We start from the raw sequence: 15569 nt of genomic DNA on the forward strand, positions 1-15569 counted from the left end.
CTGAGGATCCAACATCATCTACATTCGGGGCAGCTGGCCAACATCAGAATCAGCTTTATTGTCAGGAACATGTGTCATGAAATGTTTTGCTTTGCGGCAGCAGTTTGGTGTAGAACAAGGCGAAAAATTACTATAAATTGCAATTAGGGAATTGCAAGATTTGAAAAAAGTTAATAACTAGTGCAAAAAAAGAGAAAGTGGGGTGGTGTCTGTGATTCGTTATCCGTACAGGAATCTGAATGCGAAGGGAGAAGCTGTTTCCGTACTGTTGGGTGTTCGTCTTCAGGCTCCTGATGGCAGCAGTGTGAAGAGGGCTTGGAAGGTGAGGGCCCTTGAGGCTGCTTTCTTCTGCCACTGTCTCTTGCAGATGTCCTCAAAGGAGAAGTGAATGCCCGTGATGGGACTGGCTGAGTTTCCAAAGCTCTGTAGCCTTTTCCTGTCCTGTGCACTAGGATCTCCATTCCAGACAGATCTCCAGGTGACCAGTCAGAACGTTGTCCACAGTACACCTGTAGAAATTAGCAAGATCTGCCCAAATAACCATCCCCCACGCCCAATCTCCTCCTCCTCCAATAATTTCAGATTTGCAGTATTAAGTAGGAAGTTGGTGAATCGTTAAATTAACTTTTATTGAACTTGTTTAATCACATAATGATCCTTATACATTGTGTTAGTTCAACTGACCCAAGAATGTTTTGCCGCTGATTTTCGCTTGTACTCAGCATCTGATGCCCCTCATGTCAGTGTTGAACAATAGTTGGCCGGCATTGTTGGATTCCAGTTTCCATTTTCCATGGTCATAATGTCCTGGTGAAACCTTTCACCGCGTTCGTCACTGACTGCACCAAGATCAGCCGGAAGGCGTCCAAGTGCGAATGCAGAAAATGAATTGTCAACGACATGTTGCCCTTCATGGTTTTGTAGCATGTTAAACATATGACAGGAAATTACAAAAATGGGTTATATCTAAAAAACAGTATGTGATAGGGAAATTTTATGGTGCCCAAAATCCATAAAATACACCCAAAAGTGTTCAGGAAGCAAAATCTTTGTTGACACAGGGCGGTGAGGAAGGTGCATTGGGCAAAGCATTGATAACAGGAGTAGAAACATCACGTTAGAATTCGACAAGATGTTGATACTTGAGGCCATACTTGGAGAATTGTACATAAAGATGACATAAAACTCAAGAAGGTGCAGAAGAGACTCACCAGGGTATTATTGGGACTGAAGGACTTGAGTTATAAGGGAGAGTCTGGAAAGGCTGGGACTTTTCCCTGGAGCATAAGGAGGCCAAGGGTGACACAGAGGCTTATAAAATATTGAGGGGCCGAGATGAGGGCTTTTTATTTCCAGGATAGAGGAGCTTGAAACTGGAGGGTAGAGATTTAAAGTGAGTGGGGATGACCTTAAAAGGCATCTGACTGGTATCTTTTTCAGACAGCGAGAGGTGGGTGCATGGAATGAATTCCCAGAGGTGCTAGTGGAGACGGGAACAAATTTTGTGACACATGTTCATGTCAATAAACTGGATTTTGATTCTGACCAATTGCAGTATTTACAAGGTAGGCACATGAACGGAAAAGCTTTGTGCAGGGTATACCTTGAGGGTATCCAGCACGAAGACTCCCAAGTCCCTTGCATCTTTGAATTTTGAATTTTCTCCCCATTCAAAGTGCACAACCGTCCACTTTCCAACGTTGTGTTTCATTTGCCATTTCTCTGCCCGTTCTCCTTCTCTGTCTAAGTCTCTCTGCAGCCTCTCCATTTCCTCCTCACTACCTGCCCCTCCACCTCTCTTTTGTATTATCTGGCAAACTTGGCCACGAAGACATTTATTCTGCAATTCAAAATCATTCCACTCATCTGGTCTGCTCCACTATTTGAGTCATGGCAGATGTAATTTTCCTCTCAACCCCATTCTCCTGCCTTCCCCAAAACCTTTGACACCCTTACAAGGTGTTAAACAAGGCAACCACCAATCACATTTTCATTCTCCCCACATTCTCATCAATATCCCCCTTCAGATTCTACCCCTCACACCCACACTTGGTGGGAATTAACCCACTGACCCACACATCTTGTGGAGGTGGGGGGGGGGGAAGGAACCAGGAGCCCCTGGGAGGGGTTGAGCGGGAAAGGGAAGACTTGAAAATTCCACACGGACAGCAGCAGATGTCGGGATCGAACCTGGATCCACCATGTTGCCCAGGTCCCAGTGCCGACGCCTATCCCTCATTCTGATGATTGTATTGGAGCTTGGAGTGGATTTACACTCGGAGTGATTGACACTCTGGTTTGTAGTCCCTGAACACCAGTTGATAGGATCCTGCCATGTGCAAGCCAGCTGGCTTCTATCCTGCAGTTCGCCCCGACCTGATTTGATTGGTTGCAAGGTGATCGGGATGTCTTGAGTGGGGCATACACCCAGGTGATCCGTTTGCTTGGTCCCACAGATGGAATTCATCGGAGTTAGCCAGCTGTCCTTCATTCACCACCTTGGACCTAAGGGCCTGTGAGTGACTTTCCCCATCTTCCTCTCACCGCCCAAGAACGCTGAACATTTGTCGCACCACGTCCACCTCCTGCAGCCCACAATGCGGCCTCTCAGCCCGTTTCCTTGCGACAGCCCTTGGAAAGATTAGATGCTGCCATTTGCCACGACTTCTCAATGGGTCCTGTAGGATAGAAGGGGAGGAGTTTGGTTACAGAACTAGTGATCCAGGGAAAGGGTTTGGTTACTATGCCTGTGATCTTGTGGGAGGGGAGGGGCTGGGAGAGGGATTTGGTGACTGAACTGGTGATTGAGTATGGGAGAGGGGTTGAGTTGCTGGTCCAGTAATCCAGAAGGAAGGGGAGGGATTACTGTATTAATCCAGAGAGTGGGGGAGGGGTTTGAGTATTGGATCGAGTGATCCAGTAGTGGGGGAGGGGTTTGAGTACCAGACCGAATGATCCGATAGTTGGGGAGGGGTTTGAGAATCGGACTGAGATCCAGAGTTGGGGAGGGGTTTGTGTATCGGACCGAGTGATCCAGTAATTGGGGAGGGGTTTGAGAATCGGACCGAGATCCAGTAGTTGGAGAGGAGTTTGAGTTTTGGACCGAGCGTTCCAGTAGTTGGGGAGGGATTTGAGAATCGGACTGAGATCCAGAGTTGGGGAGGGGTTTGAGTATCGGACCGAGTGTTCCAATAGTTGGGGAGGGATTTGAGGATTGGACTGAGATCCAGAGTTGGAGAGGAGTTTGAGTATCGGACCGAGTGTTCCAGTAGTTGGGGAGGGATTTGAATATCGGACCGAGTGTTCCAGTAGTTGGGGAGGGGTTTGAGAATCGGACAGAGATCCAGTAGTTGGGGAGGGATTTGAGTACCAGACCGAGTGATCCAATAGTTGGGGAGGGGTTTGAGAATTGGACCGAGATCCAGTAGTTGGGGAGGGATTTGAGAATTAGACTGAGATCCAGAGTTGGGGAGGGGTTTGTTGTATCGGACCGAGTGATCCAGTAGTTGGGGAGGGGTTTGAGTACTGGACCAGCCCATCTGACCACCATCCCGACTTTATCTGGTTCCACATCACCTTGGGGCCCTGATGCCTCTGGTCATCACTCCCCAACCCCAGTTGCCATCTCTACCTTCCCCTCCTCCACCGGTGTCCATCATCCACCAACCCCTCCTCACCCAGCTCCACCCATTACTGCCCAGTTCCTACCTCACCCCTTCACACTGGCTCTCTCCCCTCTATTCTCTCAGTCAGATCTAGGCTCACGACCCCACACTCCAACTGTCCACATCCCCCCAATGTTCCCTGACCCTGTGTATTCTCATCCCCTCTAATGTTCCCTGCGCCACTACATTCCTCCAGCAGTTGGTGTTTTGGGTTGGGGGAGTGTAGTTTTCTCTATCACTGGACTTGCAATCTTATCTACTTCCCGTATCAAATTGCTCCAGGAATAGGTTTGGGTGTTAAGGTAACTGCCCAGATATGAAGGACTTGGGAAGTTGTAAAATGATAATATCCGTCAAAGAAGGGCTTTCTGGCTGAACTTCTTCTGGTATCTGTGTCACTGCAAACCAAATCGCCCTTTAATGGGCAATAGCCTGGGGTCAGGAGAAGAAATCAGGGAAGATTTAACACAAAGGCCTTTGATTGAGTTACTCAGGAAAAGAAGGGTCAGTCATTCCCTGGATAACACAGATTTCGGGCAGTTACCAACTGTCATAAAAGATTTCCAGGTAGCGAGCGATGGAGACAAATTCTGGCTGAGAGACACAGTGAGGGGAAGGAGGAATGTGGATAAAGGGAAAATTGATGGTTAACACATCAGGAGGGGTTTAGTTTATTTTTGGTAGGTGTAGATAGGTTGACACAACATCATGGACTGAAGGACCTAGATTGTGCTGTAGTTAGATAATTCTTTTGTAGAATAAGTCTTACCCTCACCCCATGCACGCTATCCCAATGGAGCTCAATTTTCATTCCAAAGTACGTCTTCATGTAATTTTGGGTACTGACTGAGACAGATGAGACCGTTAATTTGCATTAAAGAGTGAGACTAAATCATATCAAACCATAAGACATAGGAGAAGAAATAGGCCATTCAGCCCATTGAGTTTTCCCCACCATTTAATCATGAGCTGATCCAGTTTCCCCACTCAGCCCCACTGCCCGGCCTTCTCCCCATAAGATTTGATGCCCCGGCTAATCAAGAACCTATCAATCTCTGCCTTAAATACATCCAACGACCCGGACTCTGCAACCGCCCGTGGCAACAAACTACACAGATTCACCACTATTGCTGAGGTCATTTGGGCTGTGATGTCTTTGAGATACAGATCATGATTTCTAAGAAAATGGCAGAGGTTATTTCAAAAGGCATGCTAGGAAAATACCCCATTGTGTGGAATGCAGGAGGAGCATGTGGCTCTGATGTCCAATCGGATTGGTTCCTGATCGAACCCAGCAGGGCAGAGAATCAGACATGTTTCACTCTCAGTGGCATTCAACAGGGTTGAAGGAGAACAAATAGGTCAACAAGATCAGGCCTGATCACCCAGCCTCTGTGAAGTCTTTGTTTCCTGATTGAAACAAGAAAAGCTGAAGACAATGTGATTGCAGTAAATACCCAAAAATGCTGGAGAAACAGCAGGTCTCACAGCGTTCATAAGAGGGCAAAGATGTGTAATGCAAATTAACGGTCTCATCTGTCTCAGTCAGTACCCAAAATTACATGAAGACGTAATTTGGAATGAAAATTGAGCTCCATTGGGATAGCGTGCATGGGGTGAGGGTAAGACTTATTCTCCAAAAGAATTATCTAACTACAGCACAATCTAGGTCCTTCAGTCCATGATGTTCCAGGCCTGAGCCCCTCGTCAAGGTATATTCCCTGATAGGAAGATTCTTGAAGAAATGTCAAACTCCCTTTGCTTCCAGTATATGCAGTCAGCATAATTCCTTGAAGTAACCTTTACTAACCTTGCTCACCTAACTACTGGTAAAGATAGAAAGAGTGCAGAGAAGATTTACTAGGATGATGCCCGGTCGTCAGGAACTGAGTTACAGGGAAAAGTTGATCAGGTTCAGTCTTTATTCCCTGGAGGATAGAAGGATGAGGGGAGACTTGATCGAGATATTTAAAATTAAATGTAGGTCGGCTTTTTTCCATTGAGGGTAGGTGAGATACAAACCAGAGGTTAAGAGAGAAAGGGGAAACATTTAGGGGAACTCGAGGGGGAACATCTTCACACACAGAGAATGGTGGGAGTGTGGAGCGAGCTGAAGTTGTGAATGCAGGCTCAATTTTAACATTCAAGAAGTATTTGGACAGAATGGGAGGAATATGGAGGGCTATGAACTGGGGTGCAGGTCAGTGGGGTGATGCAGAATTAGAGTTTGGCACGGTAACGTTTGCACAATGGTGATCCCAGAGAGGTTTATGGTCAAGGTTAGGGTAGTGTGGGGAGGTTCAAAAGCCTGGTAGACATTGCTCTGCTCTGTTCCGCTGTACAGAAGAGGAGTCGAGTGATGTGTCACAGAACTGCCCCCATGCTCCATCCTCCCCAGTCCACAAAAACATCCCTTCACACCAGTCCCAACTCTTTCACTCCCCTGCATGCTATTTCACTGGAATACTCCTTCTTTGCAGAGAAGGTTTTGTGATGAAACGTTCCGGAGGTCACAGAATTCCCGGCCTCAACTGTTGTGGGGGGAACCAGGTCTGTTATCGATGGTCCAAAAGGTAAGTGACTCATCGTGTAGTCTTGTTCTCGTTACATTGACCATCGTAGGTAGAAACGACAACTCTGGTTCTAGAATCTCCAGGTTATAGACCATAAGACTTGGGAGCAAAATAGGCCATTCAGCCCATCAAGCCTGCCCCATCATTCAATCATGAGCTGATCCATTTTCTCAATCAGTCCCACTGCCCAGCCTTCTCCCCATAACCTTTGATGCCCTGGATAATCAAGAACCCATCAATCTCATCCGGCCTCCACAACCGCTTGTGGCAACAAATTTCACAGATTCACCCCCTCTGGCTGAAGAAATTCCTCCACATCTCTGTTTTGTGGATGCCCTTCAATCCTGAAGTTGTGCCCTCTTGTCCTGGACTCTCCCACTGTGGGAAACAACCTTTCTACATCTACTATGCCTAGGCCTTTCAACATTTGAAATGTTTCAATAAGATTCCCCCTCATTCTCCTAAATTCCAATGAGTACAGGCCAAGAGCTGTCAAATGCTCCTCGTATGATAACCCTTTAATTCCCAGAATCATCCCGATGAACCTAGGCAGCACGGTTAGCACAACGCTGTTACAGCGCAAGCAATCAGGACCTGGGCTCGAATACTGCACTCACTGTTAGACGTTTGTGCGTACTCCCCATGTCTGTGTGGGTTTCCTCCGGGGGCTCGTTTCCACCCACCATTCGAATCGGGGTTTGTAAATCAATTGGGTGTAATTGGGCGGCACGGGCCCGTGGGCCAAAATGGCCTGTTACCATGCAGTGTGTCTAAATTTAAAAATTTAACCTCCACTGAACCCTCTCCAAAGTCATCACATCCTCGCAGTACTCCACGTCAGGTCTCACCAATGTCTCAGCGTCAATGTTACATTGTAGTGATGGCATCTCCAGCCATATTGCTCCCTCCACCTTCATAAAGCACCCCAGGGCAATGCATTGAAACCCCTCAGGAGACTGGCAGCAGCCACGAGGGGCTGCAGGCTCCAGGGAAGCAGAGGACTGATGCAGGGCACCATAAAATGGGGAGACCACCCCATCCCATCTGAGAAGAAGAAGCAGAGGAGATGACCCACGGATGGTGATCATGGCAGTGGACCACTGAGGGGTTCTGCAACTGAAGGAACTTGATACTTTTGATGACCTCAATGGTAGAATGATCAGCGGAGAGTGATTTCCCTAGGCCCTCCTGGATTTGATGGGCCAAATGGCCTAATTCTGCTCCTATGACTTCTTGTCTTGTTTGCAATCATGGAGATACAAGGCGGTGGGTGATGTGGAGGCGGACAGGATGTGTTGGGAATGTGGCTGGTGCCCTGACTGGTCAGGTTGAGGACTCTTATGAATGTTGCCGTGTGGTTTGGCTGCAGGTGGCTGGCGGTGAAGGACTCCTTTGTCTTGTACATGAGGCCGGATTCGGGCGCTGTCGCCTTCGTTCTGCTCGTCGACAAGGAATTCAGCATCAAGCTGAGCATCAAGGACACGGAGACTAAATATGGCATCAGGCTGGAAAACCTGTCCAGGTGGGTGCACACTGCGGCCCTCCTCAACCTCCAACAGTGCCTGGGCCCCTGGCTCCATCTTTTCCTGAGAGCTGCATGGGCTGAGAACAGGATGGCACAGAGCGTGCAACTCAAAAACAGGGCAACCCGCTTCAACGTCCAGATCTGAGAGAACCCTTCCCCCTCCTCCCTGGTCCAGTATCGTCCCTGCCTTCCTCAAGCCCCCCACTCCCGCCCTCCTCACCATGATGGAGTTGCCCCCCAAATTCCCCACTGGATTTCTACCTGGTACTGACGTCCTCTGCTTCCTCTCTTCCTCACCGTTCACCCTCCATCTGACCCACAAAAACCTCTCAGCTTTTCCTCATGAGGACCAGTCTGTCCATCTTCTCCTGCCACATAAACACTCATGCTGCTCTATCCTGGCGAACCTTCTCTGCACCATTTCCAGAACCTCAGCATTCTGTGTAAAGTGATTCAGCGTTTACACACTGTGGTCTAAAACCACATTCATTTGCAGGATTAAGCTCTTCCTCTGGAAATCAACTCTACTGTAAAGTTGGTGACATTTGTTAACGTTTGTTGCACCTGTTAGTGACACAAGCAAGTTTGGGAGATTAGGAGGTAAACAAGGAGTCTGCAGATGATGGAGAACAAGAGCACTGCAAGCTGGTGCTGGGGGAGATCAGCAAGTCACACAGCACCAGGGAAACCAGGAGGCAGTCGGCATTTTGTGCCTGAGCCCTTCTGCAGGGAGTCTGAAGATCGGGCCAATGCTCAAATAAGGTGGGGAGAGAGAGGGAAAGGGGAGAGGATAGAGGTGGCAGGACAGTGGTGGGGGTAGTGAGCTGAGGAACAGAGCTGTGATAGAAGGAAGGAAGGGGGCGGGGAGCTGGAGGGGAGGAAGGTGAGTGTGACGGGCAGGGGAAAGAGTCAGCGAAATGAGGGATGAAAGAGAGGGGGAGGAAGAGAGGGATGAGGGGAGAGAAAAGGAAGGGGAAAGAGGGACGAGGGAAGGAGGGGAAGGAAGAGAGGGATGAGGGGAGAGAAAAGGAAGGGGAAAGAGGAAGGAGGGGAGGAAGAAGGATGACGCGAGAGAGAGGGATGAGGGGAGAGGGAGGAAGAGTGTCAGAGAGATGAGGGGAAGCGAGGAGGGAGGGAGAAAAAAAAGGAGAGAGAAGTTGCCCAAAATTAGAGAGATCCAAGCCTTGGTTGCTCTCTCTGACTGGATGCTGAATGCCCCAGGACTCTGGACAATAACAGCCTCCCGATAGTGAGCACATTGGCCAGTGTTCCAGGCCTCATGTGTGCTGCAGCTATGGCTTTGCCAGGTATATGCAGGCTGACATCATGGGATGTGTTCCAAATTCCCGACACATCAGGAAGAAGCGAGATAGGGTTGCAAACCTTCACTGTTCAAGAGGACGAGGGTAAATGAGAAAAAGATGTTTAATATTCATTATTTACCTATAAGGGATTTGGACTAACAATGACAGAGGAGTGCAGTTCACAAATGTGCTGGGGAATCTCCACACTGCATTCATAGGAAGTAAAAAGAAACCATCACAACGGATGTGTTTACACATCTCCACGGTAATTGAACTGGAGGTTTTTATATCCGAGTGTTTAAGTTAGAGAATGAGTTACCAGGAAATGATCAATAAATAGATAAAAGAGAGGAACAGACGTGGCAGAGATCAGTGATGACTGGTCCGCTGCAGGAGAGGCTATTGCAATGTTCCAAAGTACAGTCATCGGGGCAGATCTGGGAGGGGGGGGGAGGAGGGGGGTGTCACTCTGTGGGATAGGCAGTGCTGAGGAGGGGGGTCACTGTGGGAGGGGCAATTTGAGGAGGGGGGTCACTGTGGGAGGGGCAATTTGAGGAGGGGGGTCACTGTGGGAGGGGCAATTTGAGGAGGGAGGGTCACTGTGGGAGGGGCAATTTGAGGAGGGGGGTCACTCTGGGAGGGGCGGTACTGAGGAGGGGTGTCACTCTGTGGGAGGGGCAGTTCTGAGTGGGGGTCCCTCTGTGGGAGGGGCAGCTCTATCTCATTATGTGGGTTGTACTGAGGGAGGGTCTCACTATGAGAGGGGCAGAACTGAAGCCCCACGGTATTGATCTTTGGGCACCTGGTGTAGAGGAGGGAGGGTCAGTCTAGGGTTGTCCTTGTCAGTCGGGGACTGGACCTGTGGCCAAGATGCTATCCATGGGAGGACAACTGTGGGGTCTTGTATCCCTGGAGAAGGAGAGCTCAGTGCTCACAGGCAGTTTGGAGGGTGTCCTGGAACAGTGGGCTCCCCAAGTGTTTGTTGGTATTGACAGAGATAATTGTATTTCAATTTGTAACATGTTTTATGGAAAAAGCCCAAATTATAAACTAATACAGAACCTGTAACTTTTGGACCATGAATAATAAGGGGCTGGGATAAATTTACTGCCAAAAAGGTATTAAAGAAGAGTAGCAGTGCTGAGGGAGATCTGGCGCTCCAATAATTTTATGGTCTTGTTCCAGAACCCTGATCATCAAATGTAATAGTTACCGCCATGCCCGATGGTGGGGTCAGGAGATAGAAGAATTCATTCACAAGCACGCTGCAGTCTTCCTGAAAGACCAACGATTTACATCCTTCGCTTCCGTGAACGAAGGGATTCCATCCAAATGGTAAATGTTCCGTGCAGAACTGAGGCAAGTCCCCACAATCTCACCAACTATCCCTAGTCACCGGAGAGTCCAAAGGTTCTTTCCCCCAGCCAGACTTCAACCTGAATTAACCCCCATTTTCCCTCATCACTCCAACAGCCTCTCCCTACTGTGTCTCTCAGCTTGTTCTTCCACTGGTCTAAAGGAGGCCATTTTGCCTATCAGCTCTATCCTAGATCTCAGAAGGGCGTCGCATCCATCTCATTCCCTTCTTTTTTGCCTGCAACCTGACTTTCATTCACATAGCGAGGTGTGTGTGTGATGGAGTCGATGGAGGGGAGGGGGTGTGCGCTGGAGTCGATGGAGGGGAGGGGGTGTGCGCTGGAGTCGATGGAGGGGAGGGGGTGTGCGCTGGAGTCGATGGAGGGGAGGGGGTGTGCGCTGGAGTCGATGGAGGGGAGGGGCTGTGCGCTGGAGCCGATGGAGGGGCCTGTGCGCTGGAGCCGATGGAGGGGCCTGTGCGCTGGAGCCGATGGAGGGGCCTGTGCGCTGGAGCCGATGGAGGGGCCTGTGCGCTGGAGCCGATGGAGGGGCCTGTGCGCTGGAGCCGATGGAGGGGCCTGTGCGCTGGAGCCGATGGAGGGGCCTGTGCGCTGGAGCCGATGGAGGGGCCTGTGCGCTGGAGCCGATGGAGGGGCCTGTGCGCTGGAGCCGATGGAGGGGCCTGTGCGCTGGAGCCGATGGAGGGGCCTGTGCGCTGGAGCCGATGGAGGGGCCTGTGCGCTGGAGCCGATGGAGGGGCCTGTGCGCTGGAGCCGATGGAGGGGCCTGTGCGCTGGAGCCGATGGAGGGGCCTGTGCGCTGGAGCCGATGGAGGGGCCTGTGCGCTGGAGCCGATGGAGGGGCCTGTGCGCTGGAGCCGATGGAGGGGCCTGTGCGCTGGAGCCGATGGAGGGGCCTGTGCGCTGGAGCCGATGGAGGGGCCTGTGCGCTGGAGCCGATGGAGGGGCCTGTGCGCTGGAGCCGATGGAGGGGCCTGTGCGCTGGAGCCGATGGAGGGGCCTGTGCGCTGGAGCCGATGGAGGGGCCTGTGCGCTGGAGCCGATGGAGGGGCCTGTGCGCTGGAGCCGATGGAGGGGCCTGTGCGCTGGAGCCGATGGAGGGGCCTGTGCGCTGGAGCCGATGGAGGGGCCTGTGCGCTGGAGCCGATGGAGGGGCCTGTGCGCTGGAGCCGATGGAGGGGCCTGTGCGCTGGAGCCGATGGAGGGGCCTGTGCGCTGGAGCCGATGGAGGGGCCTGTGCGCTGGAGCCGATGGAGGGGCCTGTGCGCTGGAGCCGATGGAGGGGCCTGTGCGCTGGAGCCGATGGAGGGGCCTGTGCGCTGGAGCCGATGGAGGGGCCTGTGCGCTGGAGCCGATGGAGGGGCCTGTGCGCTGGAGCCGATGGAGGGGCCTGTGCGCTGGAGCCGATGGAGGGGCCTGTGCGCTGGAGCCGATGGAGGGGCCTGTGCGCTGGAGCCGATGGAGGGGCCTGTGCGCTGGAGCCGATGGAGGGGCCTGTGCGAGGGATTGACCCACGTTCACAGCCCTCTGCAGTTTTGAGCGGTATTGGATGGAGCAATTCCCATCGCACACGGTGTTGCACCCTGACAGGATAGTTTCAATGGTGTATTACCCATTCCTGAGTTCCCCCAACTCACCTACTCCTCCCCCAACTCACCTACTCCTCCCCCAACTCACCTACTCCTCCCCCAACTCACCTACTCCTCCCCCAACTCACCTACTCCTCCCCCAACTCACCTACTCCTCCCCCAACTCACCTACTCCTCCCCCAACTCACCTACTCCTCCCCCAACTCACCTACTCCTCCCCCAACTCACCTACTCCTCCCCCAACTCACCTACTCCTCCCCCAACTCACCTACTCCTCCCCCAACTCACCTACTCCTCCTCCCACCCCATCCATCCCACAATCCGCTCATGCTCCCATCTCCTCATAGACAACCTCATCCACTCATCCATCTTCCCAGGGAGGTGGATACTGGAGGAGGGACGAGATCCTCAGTAATACTTCATCCTTCCCCACTCAGGTATGTCAATGCCAAATTCTATTTTGAGGACGTAGCCGACGCTCTGGAAAATGCCCAGGAGGAAATATTCATCACAGATTGGTGGTAAGTCACACGACATGGACTTATCAAGGAGAAACAGGAACAGGAGTAGGCAAGCCACGTTCAGCGAGATCATGGGTCACCTGAACCTTAGATTCTGTCCACAATCCTGTCACTTCTGTAGCCCAAAAAGTTGTCCTGATTGATGGAAAGGAGGAGAAATTATTGTCATACACCAAGTACAATATAGAGATGCCCAGAAATCATTACTTGCTGCATCCACACAACTACATTATGTCACCACAATACCCCAAGGTGAAAAGACTTGCTTTATTGTCATATATACCAAGATGCAGTAATGGAGGTTGTTTTGTGAGTGGACCAGCAAACATCTCATACATAGTACCAAAAGTAAGACACAGTTTGGAAGTGCAGAGATACAGAGAAAGATTAGTTGGGATGGAGCCAGGTTGCCGTAGCAGTTAGTTACAGCCTGGCCATCGGGACCTGGGTTTGAATTTTGTGCCATCTGTAAGGAGTTTGTACGTTCTCCCCGTGTCTGCGAGGGTTTTCCCCGGGTGTTCTGGTTTCCTCCCACTGTTCAAAACGTGTTGGGGTGTAGGTTAATTGGGAGTAAATTGGGCGACGTTGGCTGAAAGGACCTGTTACCGTGTTGTATGTCTGAATTTTAAAAATTGAAATTTGAAAGGCAGAATCAGTGGTGTTTTTTTGGGCTCAGTCTGATGTCTGATAACACTAGGGAAGAAATTATCTTTGAATCTGAAAGGGATAATAATCATTAAAAAAAAACCAGAAACCTAAGTAAATTTTCACAGTGGCAGCAAGTGTAAGGAACAGGCGAACTTTCTACAGTGGAGACAGATCTTCTGGTGGTCCCGGAGTAGTTTATGTTCTGGGTAGTACAATAGCCTGGGAGTTTTGGGGGAAAAATATCTGTCATTATGTTTGTAGATTTTAAAGATTATATTTTGTCATTCTTCCTCCAAACATTTGCCGCCCTTTGAGAAGCCTCCCTCTCACCCCCACCCACCCACCTCAATGATTTAACCATTGCTGTTCATAGAAACAGCCCTGTGAGGCAAGATATCCAACACCTTTCACCAAGACCACATTCTGTTCTGGTTCCATTCCCCGTTTGCTTCTCACAAGAGAAACCCTTGGCCCACAGGCCAACCACATCACCTCTCTCTGAACTTCCTACAGGGTGAGCAGATCCCTACAGCCACATTCTCTCCTTCCTATGTTACATTCCATCTGACCACTCACCAAAACCATGTACCTCCATGCTATCCTAAAAATAGACTTGGACTTCCTCTCAGCCACCTCTCCAAGCATACTGGCCCCTTTGAGGATCCATGAAACTGGATGAAAGGTAGTTGAGGCCTCAGAGCTAATCCCTGCAGCACCCACTGATGCCAACCTTTTGTTTCTGCTATTTCCTCAATGCCTCATTGAGACCCACTTGTCCCTGCCATGATCTGTCGAGTTGTTCTCTTCATTCCTCTCTTGAAGGCATTGCTCCCTACCTCCCTCCCTCTCCCTCTCTCTCTCTCCCCCCCCCCCCCATCTTGCTGAGTTACCTGTTCTTCCATTCCTTCTGCCCTTGGATGTCGACGAGCTGTTTGATCCTGGGTGCCATTGCCTGACTGCACTTGACCCAATTTCCAGATGCTGCGCTTGGAGGCCAACAGGAAGAGCTCTTCCTCAGAATCGGCAGGCCGAGCGTGGCTATGTTTTCCAGGTGTGGGGGGGTTCGATGTTCGATCCCTGTCCTTCGTCTCTCTGGCTCAGCCAGGTCAGGGCTAGTCTGCAGTGGCAGACCGATAGCAGAGGACCAGCCTTTTGTGGGGTCAGGTTTCACTCCTCCCTTCCCCCCTCTTCTTCATCAGGTCAAACACTGGTGAATGAGGCAAATGTTGTGGGAGCATTAAAAGCTCCAACTTGTTACTCTTGGCATTTGCCAGGTGCTGGGTGACAGTTTCTAACCAATGGGCTGCCATATCTCATGCACCCACCCTATGCCGTGATGCCCCTTATTCTCCAATCAAGCAATTGTTCAAACACCCTCATCCTGAGCTGAATCCAAGAGTGTGCGAGAGACTCGCTTCCTGACATCCCAAAACTGAACATAAAAGACATACAGTGCAAGAACAGGCCCTTTGGCCCACTGTCTGCACTGAATACGAAGCCCAAGTGAAACTAAATCTCTGCAGTCTGCACGAGATCCCTCCTCCTCTGTTCCCTGCATATACAGATGTCTATCTTAAACACTACACCCTATCTGCTTCCACCACTACCCTTGACAGCCTGTTCCAGGCATCCGGAACTCTGTGTAGAAATAAGAACCTGCTCTGCACTTCTTTAAGCAACACTTCCCCATCCCACCTCCTTGAAGGCAGGTCCTCTTTGTGGGCGACACTTTTACCTTGGGGAAAAGACTCTGACTGTCTGCCATGTCAGTGCCTCTCATTGAAGATATCCATTGAAGACTTCTATGCAAGGCGCTGCCTCAAGGAGGCAACCAAAATCAGAAAGGATCCATATTTCCCTGGTTACTACCTGTTCTCACCATTCCCTTCATGCAGGAGGTGCTGAAGCCTGAAGACCAGCACCTCTAGGTTCAAGAGCAGTTTCTTTCCAACATCTATCAGGCTCTTGAACCTCCCCCTTGTAGCACCGATCAGGGACGGCTCCCGCACCACAAAAGGACGGTCTGCAGAATCGCACTGTTTTCCAAAGGGTTACTGAATATTTATTATCAATTTATTAGAGTGGCACATTTGATGTAATGTTAGCACAACACTGTTACTGCACTAGTGTTCAGGACCGGGGTTCGAATCCCGTGCTGTCTGTAAGGAATTTGTACGTTCTCCCCGTGTCTGTGTGGGTTTTCCCCAGGGGCTCCCGTTTCCTCCAACCATTCAAAATGTACCAGGGTGGGGTTAGATTAATTGAGCAGCATGGACTCGTGGGCCAAAAGGGCCTGTTACTGTGCTGTATGTCTAAATTTTAAAAAAATTAATCTATTTATTTTCTGTGTTGATTTCCTTTTGAATTC

The 15569-nt window shown here is 50.5% G+C and overlaps 1 protein-coding gene across 3 annotated transcripts in view; it reads left to right on the forward strand.

Moving 5' to 3' along the window:
* LOC138742752 (phospholipase D1-like) overlaps positions 1-15569 on the forward strand; it is a 111556-nt gene that overhangs the window by 49005 nt on the left and 46982 nt on the right. For all 3 annotated transcript variants that reach the window (XM_069897583.1, XM_069897582.1, XM_069897584.1), the window contains exons 7-11: positions 2457-2515; positions 6146-6238; positions 7608-7760; positions 10253-10402; positions 12470-12553. In XM_069897583.1, the coding sequence (XP_069753684.1) occupies positions 2457-2515; positions 6146-6238; positions 7608-7760; positions 10253-10402; positions 12470-12553 (539 nt within the window). The remainder of the gene's footprint in view (positions 1-2456; positions 2516-6145; positions 6239-7607; positions 7761-10252; positions 10403-12469; positions 12554-15569) is intronic.

Source organism: Narcine bancroftii, chromosome 9 (genome assembly GCF_036971445.1).
Source record: "Narcine bancroftii isolate sNarBan1 chromosome 9, sNarBan1.hap1, whole genome shotgun sequence".
NCBI classification, from domain to species: domain Eukaryota; kingdom Metazoa; phylum Chordata; class Chondrichthyes; order Torpediniformes; family Narcinidae; genus Narcine; species Narcine bancroftii.